The sequence below is a fragment of the Talpa occidentalis genome, unplaced genomic scaffold (genome assembly GCF_014898055.3).
Source record: "Talpa occidentalis isolate TD23 unplaced genomic scaffold, MPIMG_talOcc4v2.1 talOcc4.7, whole genome shotgun sequence".
In the NCBI taxonomy this organism is placed as follows: domain Eukaryota; kingdom Metazoa; phylum Chordata; class Mammalia; order Eulipotyphla; family Talpidae; genus Talpa; species Talpa occidentalis.
The window spans coordinates 122,245,007-122,266,743 of record NW_023605083.1 but is presented as its reverse complement, the minus strand read 5'-3'; the positions used below and the strand labels follow the sequence as shown (position 1 = coordinate 122,266,743).

The 21,737-nt window shown below is 53.7% G+C and overlaps 1 protein-coding gene across 3 annotated transcripts; it reads left to right on the top strand.

The window, feature by feature from the left end:
- Positions 1-6,989: 6,989 nt before the first annotated feature.
- C1QL1 (complement C1q like 1) lies at positions 6,990-13,800 on the top strand. Of its 3 annotated transcripts, none has more exons than XR_005122100.2 (3): positions 7,804-7,840; positions 12,681-12,931; positions 13,136-13,174. XR_005122100.2 is itself a non-coding variant. In XM_037494473.2 (2 exons), exons 1-2 carry the CDS (start codon positions 7,244-7,246, stop codon positions 13,313-13,315), a joined length of 777 nt encoding a protein of 258 aa, XP_037350370.1. In that variant the 5' UTR covers positions 6,990-7,243; the 3' UTR covers positions 13,316-13,800. The 3 variants fall into 3 exon arrangements, 1 of the variants encoding a protein (XP_037350370.1); XR_008549681.1 differs by lacking the exons at positions 12,681-12,931; positions 13,136-13,174 and adding exons at positions 10,994-11,045; positions 11,139-11,349 and having other exon boundaries at positions 7,807-7,840; XM_037494473.2 differs by lacking the exon at positions 12,681-12,931 and having other exon boundaries at positions 6,990-7,840; positions 13,136-13,800.
- The last annotated feature ends 7,937 nt before the right edge of the window (positions 13,801-21,737 follow it).

Here is a 21,737-nt window from a genome sequence, read left to right as displayed (position 1 = left end):
TAGAGAACAGGAGGCTCTCTCTCTGATGCCCCATCCTCAGAACCTGGATTGTCTTCCCCAGGACACAGGAAAACCAGCTGCTGCCCACCAGCACCACCTCCTCTGCTATCATCTCCCCACTACACCTCCCCCTGCATCCCTCCACCTGGGACCAGGGGCTTGTGGGGCTGGAAAATGAGGCCTGTGGGAGGGGGTGGGGAGCAGGCAGAGCATGTGGACCACGCTGGCCACGCAGGCCCTTCTCTCTGCTGCCTTTGCAGGAGGCTCAGCATAATTGCACTGCCTGTCACTCCTGCGTCCTGCTATCTGTCTCTCAGGCTGACCCTGCGCACCCGCCATTATATTGGTTCCTGTTGGGGCTGCACAGCCTCATTACTTATACATGCAGCTGAGAGATGCAGCTGGGCTGAGGGGAGATGGCCCCTCCGATTTTGTCTCCCCTCCCTCAGCTGGAGCCTTTTCTGAGCTACCTCTCTGGAGCTGGATGGGTTGGATGCAGATGGCCGGCCGCTGGTCAGAGAAGGGGAGGCCCAGGGCTGCGCAGCTACCTGGAACCCCCAACCACAAGGTCATGGCTCTCTGGTGAGAGAACATGGGAAAACCTGCCTGTGACCTGGCTGCTTGGGCTCTGCCCTCTTAATCCTGCTCTCGCCTCCGAATAAGGGGCTGGGGCTGGGCCCCTGAAGGACATCCCTCACCTGCTTCTGAGATCCAGTCAGACTCAGGGGTTCTAAGCGCAAGCCAGGTTCAACCCATAGAGCTATATCCTGCACCCCACACCCCGAACCACAACTCAGCTTCCACTCTCACACTTTCTCACCAATGCCTCCTCCCTAAAGGATCTAGAATTATCTGGGTTAAAATGTCATGAAGGGGCCTCCCCGGTGGTGCAGCGGTTGAGCGCTGGGTTGCGAAGCTGCCTGCGGCCTCTGCTGCGCAGGTTCGATCCCCGGCTGCTCCCTGGCCACCAGAGGAGGGTCCCACATGGCGCGCAGACCTCTCCTGCCGCCCGCTGCTCCCCTCAGCAGTGTCCTTCGGTCCTTCTGCCTGCTCTGCTCCCCGCTCTGGCTCTGGTGAATTCTCTCACCCTCCCGCGCTTCTGACTGTACCCAGTGCATGTATAAACAAAGAAAGAAAGAAAGAAAGAAAGAAAACATGCCTCTATAAAAAAAAATAAAATAAAAAAAAAAATGTCATGAAGGGATTTAAAATATTTTAATGGGTGCCAATGGGGAGTTTCCTTTAACATGAGAACCGCTACCTCTTGGAGCTTCCCTGGACAATTGTCCAACCCAGAGAAAGAAATGAAAGCCCTAAAGTATGATGCAATCACCCCAAACACACATGGCAAGTTGGAAACCTAACTGGACCTATAAAGTTCTTCTCTGCCTTTTGGTGCCCAGCTCCCCATGCTGCCCCCCCTCCTGCTATAGACCAGTGATTGCTATAAAAAAAAAATATATATATATATATATACACCTTTTATACACTATATATACACACACACACACCCCTTTTATACTTCTGCACCTTGACCCAAGTTGTTCTTTTTTCCTAAAGGGCCTCTTCTTGCCTTCCTTACCAGTATGTGCCTGCTGGGCCAGGGGGTCAAGAGCCCCCTTCCTGCCCCTCCTGGAGGTCAATAGACCTGAGTTCTACTCCTGACTCTCCCTCTTAGCCAGGTACATCACTTAACCTCTCTGAGCCTCAGCATCCTGATCTCCAACCTGGAGATGCTAATGCTTATTCCTTAAACATAATCATTCTGTAAGCATAATGCAGTGAGGATTAAATGAAATGAGCATGTAAAGTACCGGGTACTCAGATGAAAGCCTTCATTCATTTTATAAACATGTCAAGATCCTTTCACAAACCTGGAAGTCTCCTACTCCCACCTCCCAATCCCATCCTTCCACCCCATCCAATCTGTCATCAATTCAGCTAATTCTGCCCCCTGCCTTCCCAAGTAGCTGTCAGCTCTCATCTGGACCAGGCAACTGCCTCCTGCCCAATCTCCCGATGACACTCTTATTCAATTTTCAGCCCCCGTGACCGTAGCCCAAGAGTCATTCTAATCTGGACAATCTATATCACTCACTTAACTCCCATTAGTAGTTTCTAATTGCTCTTAGAATAAATGATATACTCTTTTTTTTTTTTTTTAAAGAGTTTTTTTTTTTTTTTTTTAAATAGAGGCATGTTTTTATTTATTTATTTATTATATTTGTTTGTTTTGTTTATACATGCACTGGGTACAGTCAGAAGCGCGGGAGGGTGAGAGAATTCACCAGAGCCAGAGCGGGGAGCAGAGCAGGCAGAAGGGCTGAAGTACACTGCTGAGGGGAGCAGCGGGCGGCAGGAGAGGTCTGCGCGCCATGTGGGATCCTCCTCCGGTGGCCGGGGAGCAGCTGGGGATCGAACCGGCGCCGCAGAGGCCGCGGGCAGCTTCACAACCCAGCGCTCAACCGCTGCGCCACCGGGGAGGCCCATAAATGATATACTCTTAATCACAGCCCACAAGGCCCTGCAAATGGGTCTTAGCACATGCTGTTCCCACTACCTGAAATACCCTTCCTTCCCTCCCCCTTCTCTTTGTCCTCCATCTCTAGGGTCAGCCTCTTCACCTTACCAACTTCACTTCTTCCAGGAAGCTTCCCATGATTCCCTGCCACCAGATACAATTAGGTGCCACTACCATGTGTTCCTATAGCACCTCCCACACCAGTCCCAGGCAGCTTACATGTCAAACTATCGTAGATAGCAGTTGCTTGTTTAATTGTCCAGGTTCCTGATATATCCAGGTTACTGTGAACTATATGAAATCAGAGCCTTTTCATGCTCAGCACTGTGATCTGTAATATTAATAGATGTGGTGGCGTGTCAGTTGATACAGGTATATAGAATGGACAGAGGATGGAGAATGGATGAGTGACTGGATAGATGGAATGAAAAGTGACACCCCCTCTGTGAAGCCTTCCTGGAGTCCTCTTCATCTGAACTTCATAACACCTCGTACTAACCTCTACCCAAGTTGTCATTTTCTCAGCTACAAAATATGGAAAATAATAGTATCTGGGCCTCTCTGGTGGCACAAGGGGTTAGGACGCAACCTATGAAGCTGTCCACAGTCTCTGTAGCATGAGTTCTATCCCTGGGCCGGCCAGGGAGCAACCCACACAGTACAGCAGACCTCTCCTGTCTTGCCCGCTGCTCCCCTCAGCAGTGTACTTTGGCCAATCTGCCTGTTCTGTTCCCCACTCTGTCTCTGGTGAATCCTCTCACCCCACCCCACCCCTGCACCTCTGGCCTGTACCCCAGCTCTTGTATGCATAAATAGATAAATCTTGAAAAAAAAATAGTATCTACCTCATGGAGCTATTGTTATTGAATGATATAACCCATGATATAGTGTTAAATCCATGATGATAGGTTGTTAAATTTAAGTGAGCTAATCTACATGTCTACACTTAGTGCTTAAAACATGTTAACTAAATAATTATCATAGCATTTATCATTTCTTCCTATGGTGGTGTCCAGCTACACAGTGAGCTTTTCAGGGGTATTGCTTAAGTCCCACTTGGTTTTGGACACACGAGTGCTGCCACCTGGCAATGCCAAGCTAGATGTTTTCAGTAAATGTTTATGGAATGAATAAATGAACAAATAATGGCAGATTTGCCAGCTGGTGAGTCAGGGCAAGGCACCTGCTTTCATCACTCACAAACCTAGACACACACTGACACACAGTCTCGTATATATTCACTCCCACTCACTTTCATTCAAAGAACCCCAAAATACCACCAACCAGCCATGCAGTTTCCTCAAGTTAGTCATACATAAATAAATTTCTGTACCTACCTTCTTGCACCCTCCTCACATGCCCCCAGGGCCCCACACCCGCTCCCCACCCCTGGAATAAAGCGCTCCCACTTAGGAGGGAAAGCTAAGCCAGACCTTCAGCCCCCAGCACCTGAGGCAGCTCAGCTAGGTGGTGCTGCCCTCCCTCTCACTCCCAGGGGGTCCCCTTTTCCCCTTCTGAAAACCTGGGTTCCTGGTCTTGGCAGGTGGTTGAAGAAGAGGCCTGGGGGCTGGGACTCCAAGGTTCCGTCTTCATTTACCTACTTCAGGCTCCGAAAACCCTGGAAGCCGAGGCCCACTGTCTGCTAGTGGCAAGCACTGCACTCCATAGGAGGAAGGAGGAGGAGACCCAAGGCCTGGGGTATTGGAAGGGGCTTCACTAGATTAGCCACTGTTTACAGGGTGCATAATAAGGGCCAGACACCAAGCCCAGGGCTCTACATGCAGTCCATGTCATCCAATCCTCACAACAACCCGCTTTACAGAAGAGGATACTGAGGCCTTGCAGATCAGGCGACTAGCCCCAAAGCACTAGCAGAGATTGGCAGGCAAATCCCTCATTCCAGAATCTTCCGGCGCCAGGCCTTAAAGAATTTGGGGTGTCCGGGAGGGCTGGGGGTCTTCCGGTATTAAGCTGGGAAGCCTCCTCCTGGGGCAGCACCAGCCCCCCACGTCAGGCAGGCTTTCAGGTGCGTGGAAGTGGTGAAGGGGTGAAGGGGCCGGGAGCGCAGCGGCGGGGAAGGGAGGAGGGGGGCCTCTTCCTTGGGGGCCAGGGCGGGGCCTGGCGAGCCTGGGGGAGACGCTGAGCGGGTGGCCCCGGCTCACAGGCCAAGATGGCTGTTAATTAAAGTGCTGGCACCAGCTCCTCTCCGCAAAGTTTGAAGCCGTTATTTTCCACTCCAGCGAAGCGGGGAGAATCCGGCTGGGCTGACAGAGACGCCACGCCGCGCCGGGGGAGCGGGCGCTCTTTGGGGGCGGGGGGCGGGGCGCCTTGCCCGCTGAGCGCGCCTTTCGGCTGCCGGGCGAGCACCGGGGTGGGGGTGCGGGGGTGCTCCCGCCCCCTTCTCGGCCTCCGCGGCCGGCGCGCCATCCTCCGCGGCTCTGGCAGGGATGCGAGCGGCGGACAAGCCCCAGCAGCCAGCGGAGAGCCCCGCGCGCGAGGACGGGGGGCGAGGCGGGGCGGGGCGGGGAGCCTCCCCTGCACGAGTGACCGCGAGTTCGTCCCTCGGGTCATGCACAGTCGCTCTTGGGGGGAGTCCTCCTGGGAGAGATTGCGTGGGGACAGGAGGCTGGACTGACAGCCGCAGGAACCGCTCTTCCTGAGTCTGGGGAGGTCTTTGCAACCTGCAACCCCCAGATGCCTGCGTTTAACACCCTCTGCGCAGCTAATAGCACTGAGAGACCCCATTACGTCTAGGTTGAAAGGGCCGGGAGTCAGGCTATCCGTTTGAATCCTGGCGCTACCATTTGTTAGTTGTGGTTGTATGACTTTGGGCAAATCTCCTAAGTTGCAGCGTCTCTCAGTTCTCTATGTGTAAAATGAGAATAATGATGCACTTTAAAGCGCCATGGATGAGTGAGAAGATCAAGTGTGATCGGGTCTGTAAAGCATTCAACACAGAGCCTGGCACATGGAAAACCCTGGATAAATGCTATTTAGGGAATTTTTTCAGCTCCCTCTTGGCCGGGGTGGGGGGGTCGTGGGGGGGGGTGGTCACTCTCACCAGGCCACAGCAGTCAGTGCCAGGCAGGTGCTCTCGCACAGTCTCCCACTTGATAGCTTCTCTCCTCCCAATCCTGGGAGGAGCCTCAATCTCAACCTTGGGCAGGGAAAGCCAGAGAATCGTAAGGACCAGGGGGTTTGTGTGAGTTGGGAGGGGACTCTATGGAGAAAAGAGGCTAGAGGGTCATCCGCCCCATGACAGACCCTCCCTGGTGCGCTGGACAAAGCAGGGTGAAGAAGAGCAATGGAGCAGCACGAGCTGGGCCTCAATGTGACAACTATTTTGATGGAAGCAGACACATTTCAGTTTATGCTACCTAAACATTTTCCTGCACTTGAAGAAGAGGGTTGCCTCATAGGACCTGATAGAGAAAAGAATAAAGGGGGCTGCTGAGGAGACCAGGGAGGAGAAGCAAAGGAGTTGGGCAAGATCAAAGCCTCTTGGAGACCAAAGGCGGGGGGGGGGGGGGGGGGGGGGGGCACAGCACCACCGATGGACATATTTGCACACGTAAAAATGGAGACATATTATAGGTGTGTGTGTGGGGGGAATCCTCATTTCTCCCTTGTCTAGAAGCAGAGATAGGGGCGTGATCAGAGGAAGATGGAGGAAGGTCCTCCTTCCCAGGAAAAAGCAGCCTGGTTTGGTCTGGAGCTCTTGAAGGAACAGGTGTGGTTAGGAGACCCTGCTGCTCCAGGGGAAGCCAGGTCCCCCGAACACCCAGGAGCCAGAAGAGAAGTGGGCGGCTGCTCCCAGTACTGGGGATCTGGTTGGGAACCCTGACAGTCTAATGACCCAGGACAGTGGCCTGCAAGGTCTAAGTACTTGATGGCCTTCTCGGCCTCCTTCTGCCTTCCCCGTCATAACCCTCTTCCAAGCCCTCCGTGTTCCCTGCTGCATCCTGCCCTCAAACACTGTCTCCTGTCGCCCTGATCACGCCCCACTCCTGGCCCCTGGCACCTCACTATCCCTCTCCGCTTTTCTCCAAAGGGACCCTCCTCCCATGGGGAGGGATTGCTCCCCTCCCAATGCCCCTCGGCATTCTCTTGCTCCCCTGTGACCCTCTTCCGTTCGCTCTTTGGTCCCTACTCTTGTGGGAACCTCTCCCTTTTCTCAGACTCCAGCCCCCGCCCCATTCCCGAGTCTGTGTCTGCGTCTGGCTCCCTTAGTTTCCTCGGTCCCCCGGCTCTGGCCGGGGTCTCCGAGGCCCCACCCCGCGACCCCGCCCCTCGCGGTGTGGGCGGAGCCCCGCCGCCTGTGGCCCAATGAGGAGCAGGCCCCGCCCACAACCCCACCCCCTCAGGGCGCCGGGGCGCGCGGCGCGGGGGGGCGGGGCGGGGCGAAGGGGGCGGCGGCCCCAGCGCGGGGAGCGGGAGGAGCGAGGCGGGAGGCGCGGCCGCAGCGCTCAGTCCGGCAGCGCCGCGGGAGGGAGGCGCGAGGCAGGAGCGGGCGACTGGGCTCGGCAGCGCATCCTGCGCAGCGCGGCGCCCCGTGCCCGGCCCCATGCCCGCAGCCCCGCCGGACCGCTCCTGAGCGCGGGCGCCTCGCCCGCGCCCCGGCCCTCCGGCACCATTGCCCCGACGGCGCGGCCGGGCGGCCCGGCGCTCCCGAGGTTCCGCGCCGGCCGGAAAACACTGCTGGCGGCCGCCGCGGGCGTGGTGATGCTGCTGGTGCTGGTGGTGCTGATCCCCGTGCTGGTGAGCTCGGGCGGCCCGGACGGCCACTACGAGATGCTGGGCACCTGCCGCATGGTGTGCGACCCTTACCCCGCGCGGGGCCCCGGCGCCGGCGCGCGGCCCGACGGCGGCGACGCCCTGAGCGAGCAGAGTGGCGCGCCCCCGCCCTCCACGCTGGTGCAGGGCCCCCAGGGGAAGCCGGGCCGTACCGGCAAACCCGGACCCCCGGGGCCCCCCGGGGACCCGGGCCCTCCCGGCCCTGTGGGGCCACCCGGGGAGAAGGGGGAGCCGGGCAAGACCGGCCCTCCCGGGCTGCCTGGCGCGGGGGGCAGCGGCGCCATCAGCACGGCCACCTACACCACGGTGCCACGCGTGGCCTTTTATGCCGGCCTCAAGAACCCGCACGAGGGTTATGAGGTGCTCAAGTTCGACGACGTGGTCACCAACCTAGGCAACAACTACGACGCGACCAGCGGCAAGTTTACGTGCAACATTCCCGGCACCTACTTTTTCACCTACCACGTCCTCATGCGCGGCGGCGACGGCACCAGCATGTGGGCCGACCTCTGCAAGAACGGCCAGGTGGGCCCGGCGGGGCGGGGGGCTGTCCCGGGAGCAGGGCCCCCAGGGGGCCCGGGGCTTATGGGTAATCGGTGCGAGTCGGCGGGTGCAGGTGGGGAGCCTACCGCGGCCCCCCTTAGGCAGCGCATGCAGAGATGGTCGGGGCCGGCGGTCCTCCCTTGCTCCTCAGCTGCCGGGGCGCGTGGCATGGAAATCCAGGAGACAAATCCAAATCAGAGCGCAGCGCTTCCAGGCGTGCGGACTGGCTCTGGGGGCTTGGCCCTTTGGAAGTGGCGTGTGAGAGCCGGGATTCTGGTTCATAACAGCGGGTGCCAAGGGGAGGGTGAGAACGGGCTCTGCGGAAAGGCAGCCGGCGCGCCCGCGGGTGCCGGGGCGCAGGGCTTTGCGCGCAATCGGAGACAGCGAGCCGCGGGAGATGTTTTGGGCACAAAGGCAAAGGGAGCCCGGCGCGCAAAGCCGCACAGCCATCGCTGCAATCCATCACCCGCCCTTGGGAAGGGACCACTCGGCCTCTCGGACACTAGGAGAGACCCGGGTCCGCGCGGCCGCTTTCCTTGGTGTCAGAGCAGCCTGCACCTACAGGCGGCCTGGGGGGAAAAGTTTTTCCTCCCGAGGCGGGGCAAAGAGGTGGAAACTCCCCTCCTCTGTGTTTCCCAGCGGCAACTCCAGACTCCGGGAGTGTGGAAGGCCCCTTTCCCTTCCCTCCTCACCCCCATCCTAGAGACCAGAGCCCGAGGCCGCCAAGAGGGGCGTCTCTAACACCCCGTCCCAGGGCACCGGCTCTCCCTGAAATTGCTGCCGGGGCCAAGTGGACCTAACCCTGCCCCAGGGCCAGTTTTGCGCAGCTCCCTCGCCTTTTGTTACTGCTTCCTTTTCCAGTGTTTCCAGAGGACTGGCCCAGCGGCACCCTTCACCCCACTCCCCTCTGGGCCCTCATTCTTGGGGAAGACGGGGACCTTCCCTGAGTTAGATCTAAAGCTAGATTAGTGGGAGTTGAGAAGGAATCCCCTGAGACTAAGACCCTGTGGGAACCCCTCCCACTGCAGCACTGCCCTAAAGTAGACCCTGGCTTTGGGGTGGAAGCAAGCACCAGCGTGGGGAGCCAGCAAAAACTCTACCAGATGGTTTAAGCCTGTGCCCTGTTCTCTCTCCCCTACCTGCTTCTCTCTGTTCTCTCTCTGATTTCTACCCCTTCCTGTACCCCCCTCTCTTTCTATCTATTTATCTCCCCACCCCACCCCACCCACTAACCCTCTTGAGTTTAATACCATCTTCTCCATCCCTGGAGTGTCTCTCTCTTGTGTCTCCCTTTTGTCCTTGGTTCCCGACCTAAGGCGAGGCCCCACTATCCAGCCAGGACTCACTCTGCAGACAGTCCCACGATTCCTCTTATTAATCACCAATAAGGGAGGCAGCAATGTCACCTTCACCCGTGGAATGTCTTCCTTTCCCAAAAAAAGTTTGGACTGGCCCCAAGCTGAGGTTTCAGGAGGCTGAAGACCTGGCTGGCCAGGGAGGCAGTCACCAGGGCACCTGTGGGTCCTCAACCCTCACCACCTCAGCACCTCAGAGAGGAGGTCCAAAGATGGTGTGTGCTTGAGGAAGGGGCACTTGCTTCAGTCCATGGGAGTGAAACTTCCTCAAAAGACTCTTCCTCCATCAGGGCAGCGCATTGGCAGAGCCTGGCAAGAAGGTGCTCACTCGAAGAGGAACTGGCTAGTAGAAAAAAGAGGATGTGGCTTTAACTAGGCTTTCCAAGACCTGCCATTTTAACAATTGTTCCCACCATTCCCTTGTCCCACCTCTAAAACAGACAAGAGAAACAGTGCCTACCCCCAATCCTTTATGACTTCTCCTTCCAGATTGCTCAAGAGACTCGTTGAATCCCGCTCACCATCCACATGTTACTTTTGAGCCCCTACTAGGAGTTAGATTTGGGGCTTGGTACCAGGGGCTCAGACATCTTGCTCTCCTGGACCTGGTGGTGTGTGCAGGGTAGCTACTGTTGTGTGGTAGTAACTGCCCCATAATACACCCCCAGAAATCCCTGTATTAGAGAAGGACTGGGGTCCCAAGTGGCAACTTCTGCTCCACAAAGTATTGTCTGGAAAGAGTGATTCAGTGGGACCTGCCCCCGCTCAGACCAACCTGGTTGGGGGAGAGGATGTTGAACCGAGGTGCCTGAGTGAGGAGCCACCCTTCTAGGGAGAAAATAAAAAAGGTCAAGTGTAGGGAAAGACTGGCTTAGAGGTGGAAGAGGACATTCAAGTGAGCAGAGAAAAAAACGATGGGCTGCACAGTGGATGGAAGAGGCGCTTGCTCCTCCCCTGCCTTCAAGACCATGGGCAACCCTGGGCTCTGTGCTTTTCCTTCCTGGCTTCCTGCCTGTAAAGATGTTTCCAGAATTTTATCAGGAAGGCAGAGCAGAGCGTCGGCCCTGGCCTTCCGTGGGCAAGACTGGGCATGGAAGGAGTCACATCTTCCTGCCTGGTGATGAGGTCCCCTTTCTGCCCTGTGTGAGGCCCACCAGCCCTGCTCCCTGGGGGTGGCTTTGATGCTAAGCAGCCTAATGGCACTAAGCCCTGTCATCAGCATACGAGAACCTCAGAAGGCTGAGGAAGGGACTCTAAGTTGGGGGAACTACCCTGGGTGAGGTGAGTTCCCTGCAGCTGCCTCTAAGGTCCATAGTTCAGATGGGTCTGGGAGGATATGGAATTCATAAACTGGGCTAAGAGAGAAGAGGCTGTGCGGGGATGGGCCAGGGCTTGTAGCCAGGGTGCCCTTAGCTCCCTCCTTCAGGGAAGAGGGCAGTGGAAAGGTGCTACAGATGTCAGGGGCTTGGACAGCAGAGTCTGAGTGAGGTAAGGGTGATGGGGGTATACACTGAGGGTATAAAAACCTAACTGCAGATGGATCTTTCTCCTGATGGTGGAAGAGGGGCCCCCAGCAGCCTCTCTGGCCTATAATACCTTTCATAGCACAGAGCACAGTCCCTGGCACTGTCCAGGGACCCCATAAATGTGGGAACACCCTAGTGTCCCCTGTGGACCAGGCTGGCTGACTGTTGCAATCACACCTGCTCATCTAAGACCCCAGCACAGATCTGGGGACAGAGGTACTTTTCCCAAATTCTGCCCTCACCCTCCTTTCCAGGCCCCTGGTCAGATGGCTGCCTCGGTTTCCCTTCCTGGCAACCCCTGAAGAGGTGATTCTCCAGCGCCCCCTCGTGACAAGCCCCAGGCTTGCTTTCCTGCTTCCAAGGCAACCTTAAATCCCCAAACTTCCTTTTGGCCCCCAGGAGGAGTTGGATGCCTCAGCCAGTTCCTGTCCTGGGCCTAGACTCAGGACCCCTGGGTTCTGTTACTGGATTCCCCACTGTCTCGGGATGGAAGAGCATACGTTCTCCCTACCTCCATGGATAATTAGGATAATCACAGCAACAATCATGGTGATGAATAAATAATAAACATAAGCATAACTGTTCTGATGCCTGTCACATCACCAGGAGATTCCTGATGACAGATGACTGTATTCTAATGGATTTAGCTATTAAGCAGCACACTGTTTTAATGAGTTAAAGCTAAATTAATCTGGGTAATAAAAATAATTGTTATTAGTAGTAATTTATTAGCAAAGATAATGAAATGCATGTGTAATAATAAATACTACTGGGATTGGGGCCCAGGGAACAATATAGAAGTTGGCTGCTTGCTTTCAGCTCTTTCCTAGCAACTCAGCCCCATCAAGATTACAATTTTTTTCTTTACCATCAAAAGGCTTGTACAAAAGTGGCAGTGGGTGAAGCAGGATCTTTTCATCTATTTTCTAAACAGGAACTGAACCCCTTGACAAAGTCTCCCCTCATTTCATTTCCTCCAACCTTTAGCTGGGCCACCTTTAATTTTCCCAGCTAAATGTTGGGAAATTTAAACATTAAAAAAAAAAATTAAACAGTTCCTTCCCAAGCTGGGGAAGAAGAGGTTGAAGGGATAGTAGGAGCTGGAAGGATCTGGGCTTTTGATGGAAGACTGCATGCAAATCTGTTGGGTCCTCCCGGGAGGAGCTGCTGCTGAGTCAGCAGCTTTGACCTGGCTGACCTGCAGTTCAGCCTCCCACCCAGGAGAGAGGATGGGCCCCTCCCCTCATTTGACTTGGTCTGGCCCCCAGTCAGCTGCCCTTGGGGGAGCTGCCATCACTGAAGGGATAGGGATGTTGAGGAGCCTGGCTGAGGAAACCCTACTCAATGCTTACCCCTCCACACCACCCCAACACAAGCCAGAACCTTGGAGAAGTTTCCTTTCTCCCCATTCTGCACTCAGGATGTCCTGGAGAGGCCCCAGATCCTAAGGCTCAGACCTTGCATTGCCTCATCTGTTGAAACAGAAAAGCCAGGAATGAATTTGTCCACTACCAAATATCCTTGATATTTTACTATTAGTGAGAACCCACAAGAGTCACTCTAGTAGCCTCCCTTGTCCCACTCTCCTGCCTGATTCTTCCCTCCCCCATCAAAACAAGGACCAGCAAGGATATGAGACAAGGTCACAGAGGGATGGAGGGCCTGGATTCCCTTCCTTTCACCCACTTCCTTTCACCTACCCCCTTGGAGTGGGATAATTAACACAGGTATAGCTATAGATCTTTGGGGGCCAGCCTGCAGACCCAGTCTGAGCTTGGGAGTGGAATTAACTACTAGGCCTTCCAGCTCACTACTTTCATGTGAAATACTGCAGCATGGATGGAGTCAAAAATGGGGTCCTGGTACTAGGGTGCCTGCTTTGTAGCAGGCTGACATTGGTCCAACCCCCTGACCAAGGTGTACCCTCATGTCCATCCACAGACATAAGAACTGGTGGAGGTGGCTGAAAGGTAAGGCATCATTATTACAATTAAAGCAGAGAGGAAGAAATGTCCAGAAAACTCCTCTCTGCAAAGACAGAGTTCCAGTCCAGGACTTCCTGGAGGCATTGTTGAGGCCTCAGAAGAGCAGACAGTAAGACCTCCGGCGGTTATAGAGGCAGAGTTCACCCTGACTCCGAGTTCACACCGAGATCACCCAGTCTCCTCCACAACCGCCTCCCAAACACACAGGTTGCAGTTGGCAAGGGAGGGGGAGGATGCAGAGAGAAGGAGGGCTGAGTCTGGGGGGGGGGCTGCAGGCTGGGCTTTTAGGGCCTCCAGATTCTGCGGGAGTGGCTGCCTTACCTCTGACACCCCTCTCTCCCCACCCCGCCTCTCCCCACCGCCTCCCTGCCCTCTCACGCACACCTGCTCTCCCCTATGCCTCCCCCGCAGGTTCGGGCCAGCGCCATCGCCCAGGACGCAGATCAAAACTACGATTACGCCAGCAACAGCGTGATCCTGCACCTGGACGCGGGCGACGAGGTCTTCATCAAGCTCGACGGAGGCAAAGCGCACGGCGGCAACAGCAACAAATACAGCACGTTCTCCGGCTTCATCATCTACTCGGACTGAGCATCCCGCGTCCCCCTCCACGCCTCCACCCCATCCCCAGGATCCCCCTTGAGGGGGGGAAGGGGGAGCAGAGGAGGATCCGTCTCCCGCCCATCCCCAGCTGCCAGTCCTCCCGGCTATGACGCCCCAGGCCCCCCTCTCCACGCGCCCGGCTGCAGTTAGGTCCTCGCGCTGACTCGCCGCAGAGCTGGGCCCAGCGCGCTGCGTGCAGACCCGGGGAGGCAATGCTGACCGCCCCTGCCCCGGCCCGCGCTGTATGTTTGTACAATAGGACTGTTGACTGCCCTCCTCCGCTCGCCAGCCCTAGCCTTGGGACAGATCTCAGCCGGGACGGTCCCAGTCCCGAGCTCGGAAGCGCTGTCCTCCTGCTCCCGGGTGGCACCGCCTGGGGGGAGGGTGGGGGGTGGGCTGGGATAGCTTCCCAGCACCCCCTAAAGCTCCTGCCCCAGTCTGACCAAAGCTACAATAAAAACAGTTCACCCTGCCGGCTTTCAGTCTATGCCCTGGAGAGGAGTTGCAGGAGGGGCACCATGAACCCTGCTTCCTCCAAGCTGCAGAAGGATTTGCAGGAAGCCACCCCTAGATATGGGGGAAAGCCAGAGTCAGAGCTATTCCAGGTGGAGGTGCCCACCATCACCCAAGTGGGCCTGGGCATCTGCAGTGGGAAGCAACTCAGTTACATCTTCATCTTCCTTGGTGGAAACTTTTTTTTTTTTTTTTTGGTTCTTGAAAGTGACATCAGTATCTCAAAAGCATAACAAGGTTTAAACTGGGAGACCCTGGGTCCTGATCTGGTGTCCCTTGGGCAAGTCACTCCTTTCTGACTCAATTTTTACTTATTGACAGCAGTGAGAGGAATAAACTTCTAGCTAAAAGCTGGTTGACCTTGAGCCAACCACTTCACTTCTGGGCCTCACTTTTCTCATCTATAAGATGCAGGTGATGAGACTACCTCATCCAACTGAGGATTAAAGATGTATAATGTATATGCTCAATAAACACAGCTTTTATTATTTATATATCACTTTAAAGTTCATAAAATGCTTTCAGATATTTCATCTCACTCAAGTCTCCCAAGAGCCCTGGGAGATTGGATGAGTTGATTTTATTCTTCTTCCTGGGAGCTTAAACCACTTTTTAAAAATGACATAGTCCCTAAGTTCTGCGATTACACTTGCATCCCAGAAGCTCTGGGTCCTTGGAGACGGCACACCGTCTTCCTATCCTGCCACTGATCTCTCCCCTGACTATCACATGGTTAGGGCACTCCTAAATCATAATGGCTAATATTTAGAGGGCATCCACTCTGGGTGAGATGCCATGTAAGAACTTTACAAATATTAGCTCATGGATCTACGAGTGGGACGGGGTTGGGTTGGCAGGAGATGCTCACATGCCCTTCAACTTGGCTGCTATTACTTTATCCATTGTAGATGAGGAAACTGAGGCTCAGAGAGGTTAAAATAAATTTGCTAAGGCCACAGAGCTATGAGAGGCAAATGCCATTATTTGAAGCAAAGACCGTGCTCTTAGCCAGCATACCATATTTCATAAAGATTTGGGATCACCAAAGCAGAAATGAGGATTGATGGCATTAGGGAGCTAAGCCTCCTTCCCATCTGAGACCAGCCCTTCCACTCCTGCTCTCCCACCCCCACCCTGCAAAGGCTTCACGGATTTACAAGCATCTGCCCTGGGCAGCAGCCTTGGGGTAGCTCTTGGAGAATCCCAAGGCTCTACACTGAGGAAAGGTCCCATCTGGCCTCCCCTCCCCAGGCTGGCTCAGCTGGAGAGACAGGAAGGAGGGTGGCCTCCCTCCAAGGCAGGCCCCATGTATGGACCCTTGTCATGGTTGGCAAACCTGAATGACTTTCTTTGTCCTCCCTTCTCTCCCCGACTTCCCCCTACTGCCAGCTGTGGCCATTTAATAAAATTAGCTTAATGCTTGTTCCTTCCCTGTGGGGTCTGAAGATTGAAATCTGCGGGTCCCCACAAACCCAATAAAACCCCTGGCAGGTCTGGCTGGAATGAGAGCTCCTTGGGAAGAGTGATTAGATTAGCTGATACTCCCTCTCCCCTCCCTACCCTCAGTACCACCCACAGCCCCCCTGTAACATTTTTAATGGGCACCATTCCTGAGGGGACTCTCTACCCCTCCTCAGCAATCACAGGGACTGGTCTGGGGCCTCTGCTATGACAAAAGGCATGTTAATCATTCCTGTAAGAAGTGCCTGCCTGGCTGGTTTGCATTCTTTTCTATCTGGTGACCGGAAGATCCTCCTGTCATTTTGAGAGATGGGCCTGAAATCCCCATTTTTGCAGTTCAGGAAATCATAGTCTGAAGAGAATTTGTGACTCACCCATGGTCCTGCAGCAAGTTTGTGGCACAACTGGGCCTGGACTGAAGCCCAGGACTTTTTCTTCTGTTGCATGGGGCTGTCCTGCAGGGCCAGCTGCTTGTCACTCAGGCAGCATCCCAACTGCAGGGAACCTGTTGGGGGAAAGGTCTCCCCCATCAGACAGGGGCACCCATGGCAAAGTCTCTTTTCCCCCCTCAGAGCGGGACACCCCAGGGTGAGGACTGTGTCTCCACTATCAGCACAGGAAGTTTCCCGAAGGCAAGACCTGTGTCTGCTCCATCAGACTGGGGATCCTCAAAGACAGGGTTTTGAGTGAGTGGAGGGCAACCATCCCTGTCTCCTCATCCACTGGGGGGTCCCCAAAAGCAGAGCATGTTTCCCCTATTCCCCAGTCAGGGGTTTTTCGGCACAGGAATATTCTATGGGGCAGGGCCTGGTGATGGTTCCATTCTGGAGGAAGGAAGGAAGAATCCTCCGCAGGCTGTCTCTCCTTTAGGAAGATGTGTGATTAATTAACAAATAATGTCCCTGCTGGTGGGGGGGGAGAGAGGGTGTGTGAGGATGGAGGTGCCCCTGGAGCTCACCCACACAAGGAGTGACAGGCCAGCCTGTGCCCAGGCAAATGCCAGCCCTAGGGGCTGGTGCTGCCCTGGTTTCTAGGGTCATGGGTACCAGAGGGGACAGTGGAAGCCCACCATTGGGGGTTGTCCTAATTGGATGACTTTGCAGGAAGGCCAGGCAGGTGTGCTCGGCTCTCAGCTTCATGTGCTACAAACACATCTGCCACAGTGAGGTCCAGGGGTTAATTGCCTCCTGCCACACTCCTGGTAACCAATATTTCATTTACTGCTTGGCGCAGGAGCTGCCCAGAGAATCAATCCTGGACAAGCATCCAGAAGACAAGGCTGCTGGGGAGGCACAGGACCTGTTTCCTGGGGCATCTCTGTGCTTCAGAGGAGGAGGGAGGAGGCCAGGAACCATGGAAGATGGCCAGTTGCTTAAGGCTATTGTGGGCCTAGCTCTGCTGATCTTGACAAGAGCTCCAGAACCCCCAAGGGCTGGGAGAAAATCCCAGGGTCCAGAGGCTACACTACTCCAGCTGGCTGCGCTGTTTTCCCTGCCCTGGTTCCTTCTGCATTTATTTTTCTGGGTGCCTCCATATGCTGTAGCAGGTTAGATGCTGTTAATAAGGTTATTTTCACACGTGATAAAGGTAAATCTGAAAAGCGGAACTGGAGGTGTGAGCTCTTCGTTCCCTTCCAGGTAACAAACCTTAAAATGCTACAAATGAAGTGATAATAAAGTGGAAGTGAAAAGTCTACACATGTTGGAAATGGGAGGGGGTGGAAGGGTTACCATGAGGTGGCAACTGGGAGCTGGAGGGAAAGGAAACCGGGGAGCTATCTACCACCCCCCGCCCCATGCTGGCCACATGCTCCCCATTTGCCCCATCCACCAAAATTAAGAATCAAAGGCACAGAATGGGCAACTCCCGTGACACAGATGGAAAAACAGACCCAGAGTGGAAGCCAAGGTGGCTAGGGTTGGCTGAGGGTACAGCTGGGAGCACAGACAACAGGACCCCGTAGACGCAGAGCAAGTGAAAACAGAAGAACGGGGCTCACTTCCTGGCCATGATCAGTATTTCAGAAAACACTTTACCTCTCTGAGCCTCAGTCTTTCCATCTATAAAATGATCTGGATAGGGCCTCCCTGGTAGTGCAGGGGTTAAAGACACAGTGCTATCAAGCTATCGCCAGCCACTACAACATGAGTTCAATGCCCTGCCAGGGAAGTGACCCACATGGCGCAGCAGACCTCTCCTGTTGCGCCCGCTGCTCCCCTCAGCAGTGTATTTCAGTCAGTCTGCCTGTTCGGCTCCCCACTCTGTCTCTGGTGAATCCTCTCACACACGCACACACACCTCTGGCCTCTCAGCTCTGTTAAGTTATAATAGTAGCTTGTGTGCCCTGCACTGTTCCTAGGTTTTTGTATAAATTCTTTCATTTAAACCTCACAATGACCCCACAAGGAAGTTACTATTACACACTTGTTTTGGGGATGAGAAAAATAAGGCACCAAGAGGTGAATTATCTTGCTTACCCTTTGGGCCCTCTTGATTAACCATTCCCTGGACTGGAGAATTGAGTCTCCCTTCCAGCCAGAGCAATCTCTTCTTCCCAAAGTCACCAGACGCCCCCTTCCCACAATGCCTACAGCCTGGGCAGCTCATGCAGGGGCAAGGCTCCTGACTTTTTCTGCTAGCCCAGGATTGATTCTCTGGGCAGCTCCAGCTCTGAGTGGTAAATAAAATAATCGGTTACCAAGCATGAAGAGCAAACTCAAGGGCTCCTCAGGCCCCCAGGGCACAGGCCCTTTTGCTCCCTGAGTGAGGAACCCCAGCCTAAATTAGGACAACCTGGCCTAGGCCAGAAGAGTTACAGGCCTCTCCCTACCTACCTAGAGCCAGCGGTGGGTCAGCTATGTTTTGGGCTACTTCAGCCACCTGCAGAACACTTGCTCATGTCAAAGCCCAGGTTCACTGCCTGCTCTTCCATGAAGCCTTCCCAGATTGGACTTCCCTGGCACTGGCTTGCCTGCCTTGAAGGTTATACTGAGAGCATCTCCCAAGTAGGACAATGGCCCATTCATTGCCTGATGTCAGGTCTGCCACATAGTTACCATTCTGCCATAATAGTAGCTATTACAAACTGCTCTCACGCCCTTAAACATCTGCCTCTCCTGATGATGCTGTGATGCACTGCCTGGGTCACCTTTAATACTGAGGGATCTCTTCCCCTGTGGCTGCCAGCAGATGGTTCTCAGCTACCAGCCCCCTTGGGGGATTGCCCCTTCTCATGTAAGCTGTCTCGCCTAGTGGACTGCCTCCTTCCCAGGGCAGTCTGTTTCCAATGACAGATCAACACTGGGCTTACTCTCAGAAACACTCTTCCCAGCTTTAGCACTCAAAGCTCAATTTCTCTTTTTGCCCAATCCTTCCTTCCCTTCTGTCCCACAGGAGTTAATTCCAAGAGCATTCCTCAATAAACTTCCTGCATGCTGAGATCTCCAACTCAGTCCCTTGGAAAAGCACACAACTAGCCACACCTATGCTAGGTATCATTCATTTGCTAATTCCTTCACTGGGTCTTACTGAGTACCTGTTATGTGTCCAGTCTGCCTGGTAGCAAAGGGCAGGAGATGGAGAAGGAATCTGACAGGTGATCAGGACTCCTACCTCCCAAAGAAGTCAGAAGTCAAAGAAGAAGAAGACTCCATCAGTTTCTACCATGAAATGCACAAATTTCCTAGCATCTACACCCCCACCCCTTCCTCCTTTCTGTTCCAATGGACGAGCTGTCCTGCCAGCCACTACCTGGGCACTGCATCCCATGCCCTTCTAACAGGATGACCAGTCTCTCCTTGTTTGTCCAGGAGTGCCCTGGATTTAAAACCACATTCTGTTAAATCCCCTTGGTCTCAACCAGGCAAACTGGGATGGTTGATTGCAGTTCCTTCCACCTTCTTGGGCACTTCACCTACTTAATAATCATACCTCTCTATCAATCTTCAGCTGCTCACTCTATATCAACTTCTTCCCATTATCATTTAAATCTCTCCTATCCTTAAAAATCCTTCCTGGACCTCACTTCTCCCCTCTAGCTACTACCTCCTTTCTTGGTAACCCTTGACAGGCAATTGCCTTAAAAGAGTTGCTACTACTTTCTCACCTCCCACTCTGATCTTATCGGTGCTGGCTCCTGCCAAGGTTGCCTATGACTTCCTTGTTCATAAACTGAGTGGATAATTTTCAGTCATCACTGTGCTTAGCCTCTGTGTTAAGCCCTAAAGTCTAGCTGGAGCTTAAGGATGGCAAGACTGATGTCTTGGACTTGGTTTGGGGATGTTTTCAAATTGATCTATAGCTGAAGCAGCTAAGTGCAAAGACCATGTAGTACAAGTAACGGGATGTGCCCCCCTTTGCCTTCTTGAGCACCTGGAGTTGGTCTTGCCACCAAGAAGAAGACAGAGCTCGCTCACTGCCTTTCACATCCAGCTCAGAAAAATTTTCTGCTACCCTACAAAGCAAAAATTCTGCATCCAGCCCTCCCATCTGAATTCCAGACCATGAAATTCTTAGGTCAATGCCAGGCCAATCTCCCCTTGTCAGCATCTGTAGTGTAGGGCCCAGGGGTTTTCCATTTGTGTCAACTAAGGTGGACCTGGCTGAACACTTCCAAGGCCTCTCAGCAGCCTGGGCTTGGTTGGTCTTCTCACCTGCAAAATTCTTTTCCATTGGCTTTTGAGATCCAAGGAACAGCAACCTTTGCCAAACTTCTCCACTCTTCCTTCAGACTCAGCTTGCATGCCACTTCCCTCTGACTCCCCCCAAATTCTTACCAAGGCCCAGATCTAATACCATGGTCAATACTTGTTTAATGGTGAAATTTCTCCCATAGACTGAAAGCTCCATGAAGGTAGGAGATGGGTGTTTATCATTCACCACCCTGTCTTCTGAGTTCACCTGTCTCATATTATAAATACTTATTGACTGAATACAAGAGCACCCATTACTATTTCATTGAAGGTCTGCAAGGTGCTTTGCCTACATTATTTTAAATCTTTGTAACAAACAATTATTTCATCCTCTATTTTATAACTGCAAAAATGGAGCCTCTGAGAGGCTAGTGGCTTGCCCCCAAATTTCAAGCAAGTAAATGTACCACTCCCACTGTCCACAGCAGGGCTGGTCTCTGCTCCTTGCCTCACCCTGGCTCACTTCACTTTCTCCAGGTAAGTGTGCAAACCAGAATAGGACCAGGGCAAGAAAGACATGACTTGCTAGACACAAGGAGCACCTGCTTCCCTGGTGGCTCCTAGAGACTCCAAGCTCTCTACTACACCCCAGATATCTGTTAAAATGCACATCCCTGTGTGACAGAAGAACACCCCTGAGCTAGAAGCCATTTTTATGGCAAGAATAGCCATTTTTATGGTTTTCTTGCAGCTTTACAATAATGGCACATTTTCTTGTTTTAGCCTCACTAAACCAGTAGTGCCACTGCTAGTTTAAATGGCAATTTAGGCTCAGGCAAGTGAATAAAGTGTTTGGGCCAAGTCTCCCATCTTGATGGCAGGTCTGGCAAGGTAATTTTGCCTCCTGTTTCCTTGCATGCCCAGATCTGCTCACAGTCTGTGTAGGGATGGACCCACTTAGTGAAAGTTGTGAGAGCAATTGGCTCCTGGCAGCTATCACCTATTCGTCCCAATCAAAGTCATCAAAAGTGCTCATCTTACCTATGCTGGGGGTTTCAGATCCATACTCTCCTAAGTGAGAAGGAAGGGTGGTACTTTCACCTCACCTTATAGCTGAGGAAACTGACGCAGGGAGCAGAAGTGATTTCCTCAGTCTCAGCACTAATTAGTGATTAAGTCCCTAGTGATTGGAATCAAGTCTCCCTTCTAGTGCAAGGTTGTCTGTTGTCTCTTCCACCTCCACAGCCTCGGTGTTGGGGGTCAGCGTGACATGGGTCCACGAGAATCCAGTCCACTGAGGGGAATGAAGTCAGTGCTGCCCAGCAGGGTCTCATGGGTAGACTGTCACATTCAGCCATGAATTCACTGTCAAAGCCAATAGGGTGGAATATTCTGGGCTTCCGCGGCTTTTCTATATCAAAGTTGCTCTTGAAGTTCGTTTTTTGTTTTTTGTTTTTAAGATTTATTTATGCATACAAGAGCTGGGGTATAGGCCAGAGATGCGTGGGTTGAGAGGATCCACCAGAGACAGAGTGGGGAGCAGAACAGGCAGACTGACTGAAACACACTGCTGAGGGGAGCAGCAGGCGAGTCAGGAGAGGTCTGCTGCGCCATGTGGGTTGCTCCCTGGCCAGCTGGGATAGCTGCAGATAGCTTCATAGTGCGGTGCTTAACACCTTGCACCACCAGGGAGGCCCCTGAAGTTCATTCTTGAGGTGGTTGCGGAGCGAGAAGAGGCCCTGGACAGCAGCTAAAAATCCCTTCAGTGAATAAGCCAATTTTGCTCTCAGAAGCGACATGCTTGA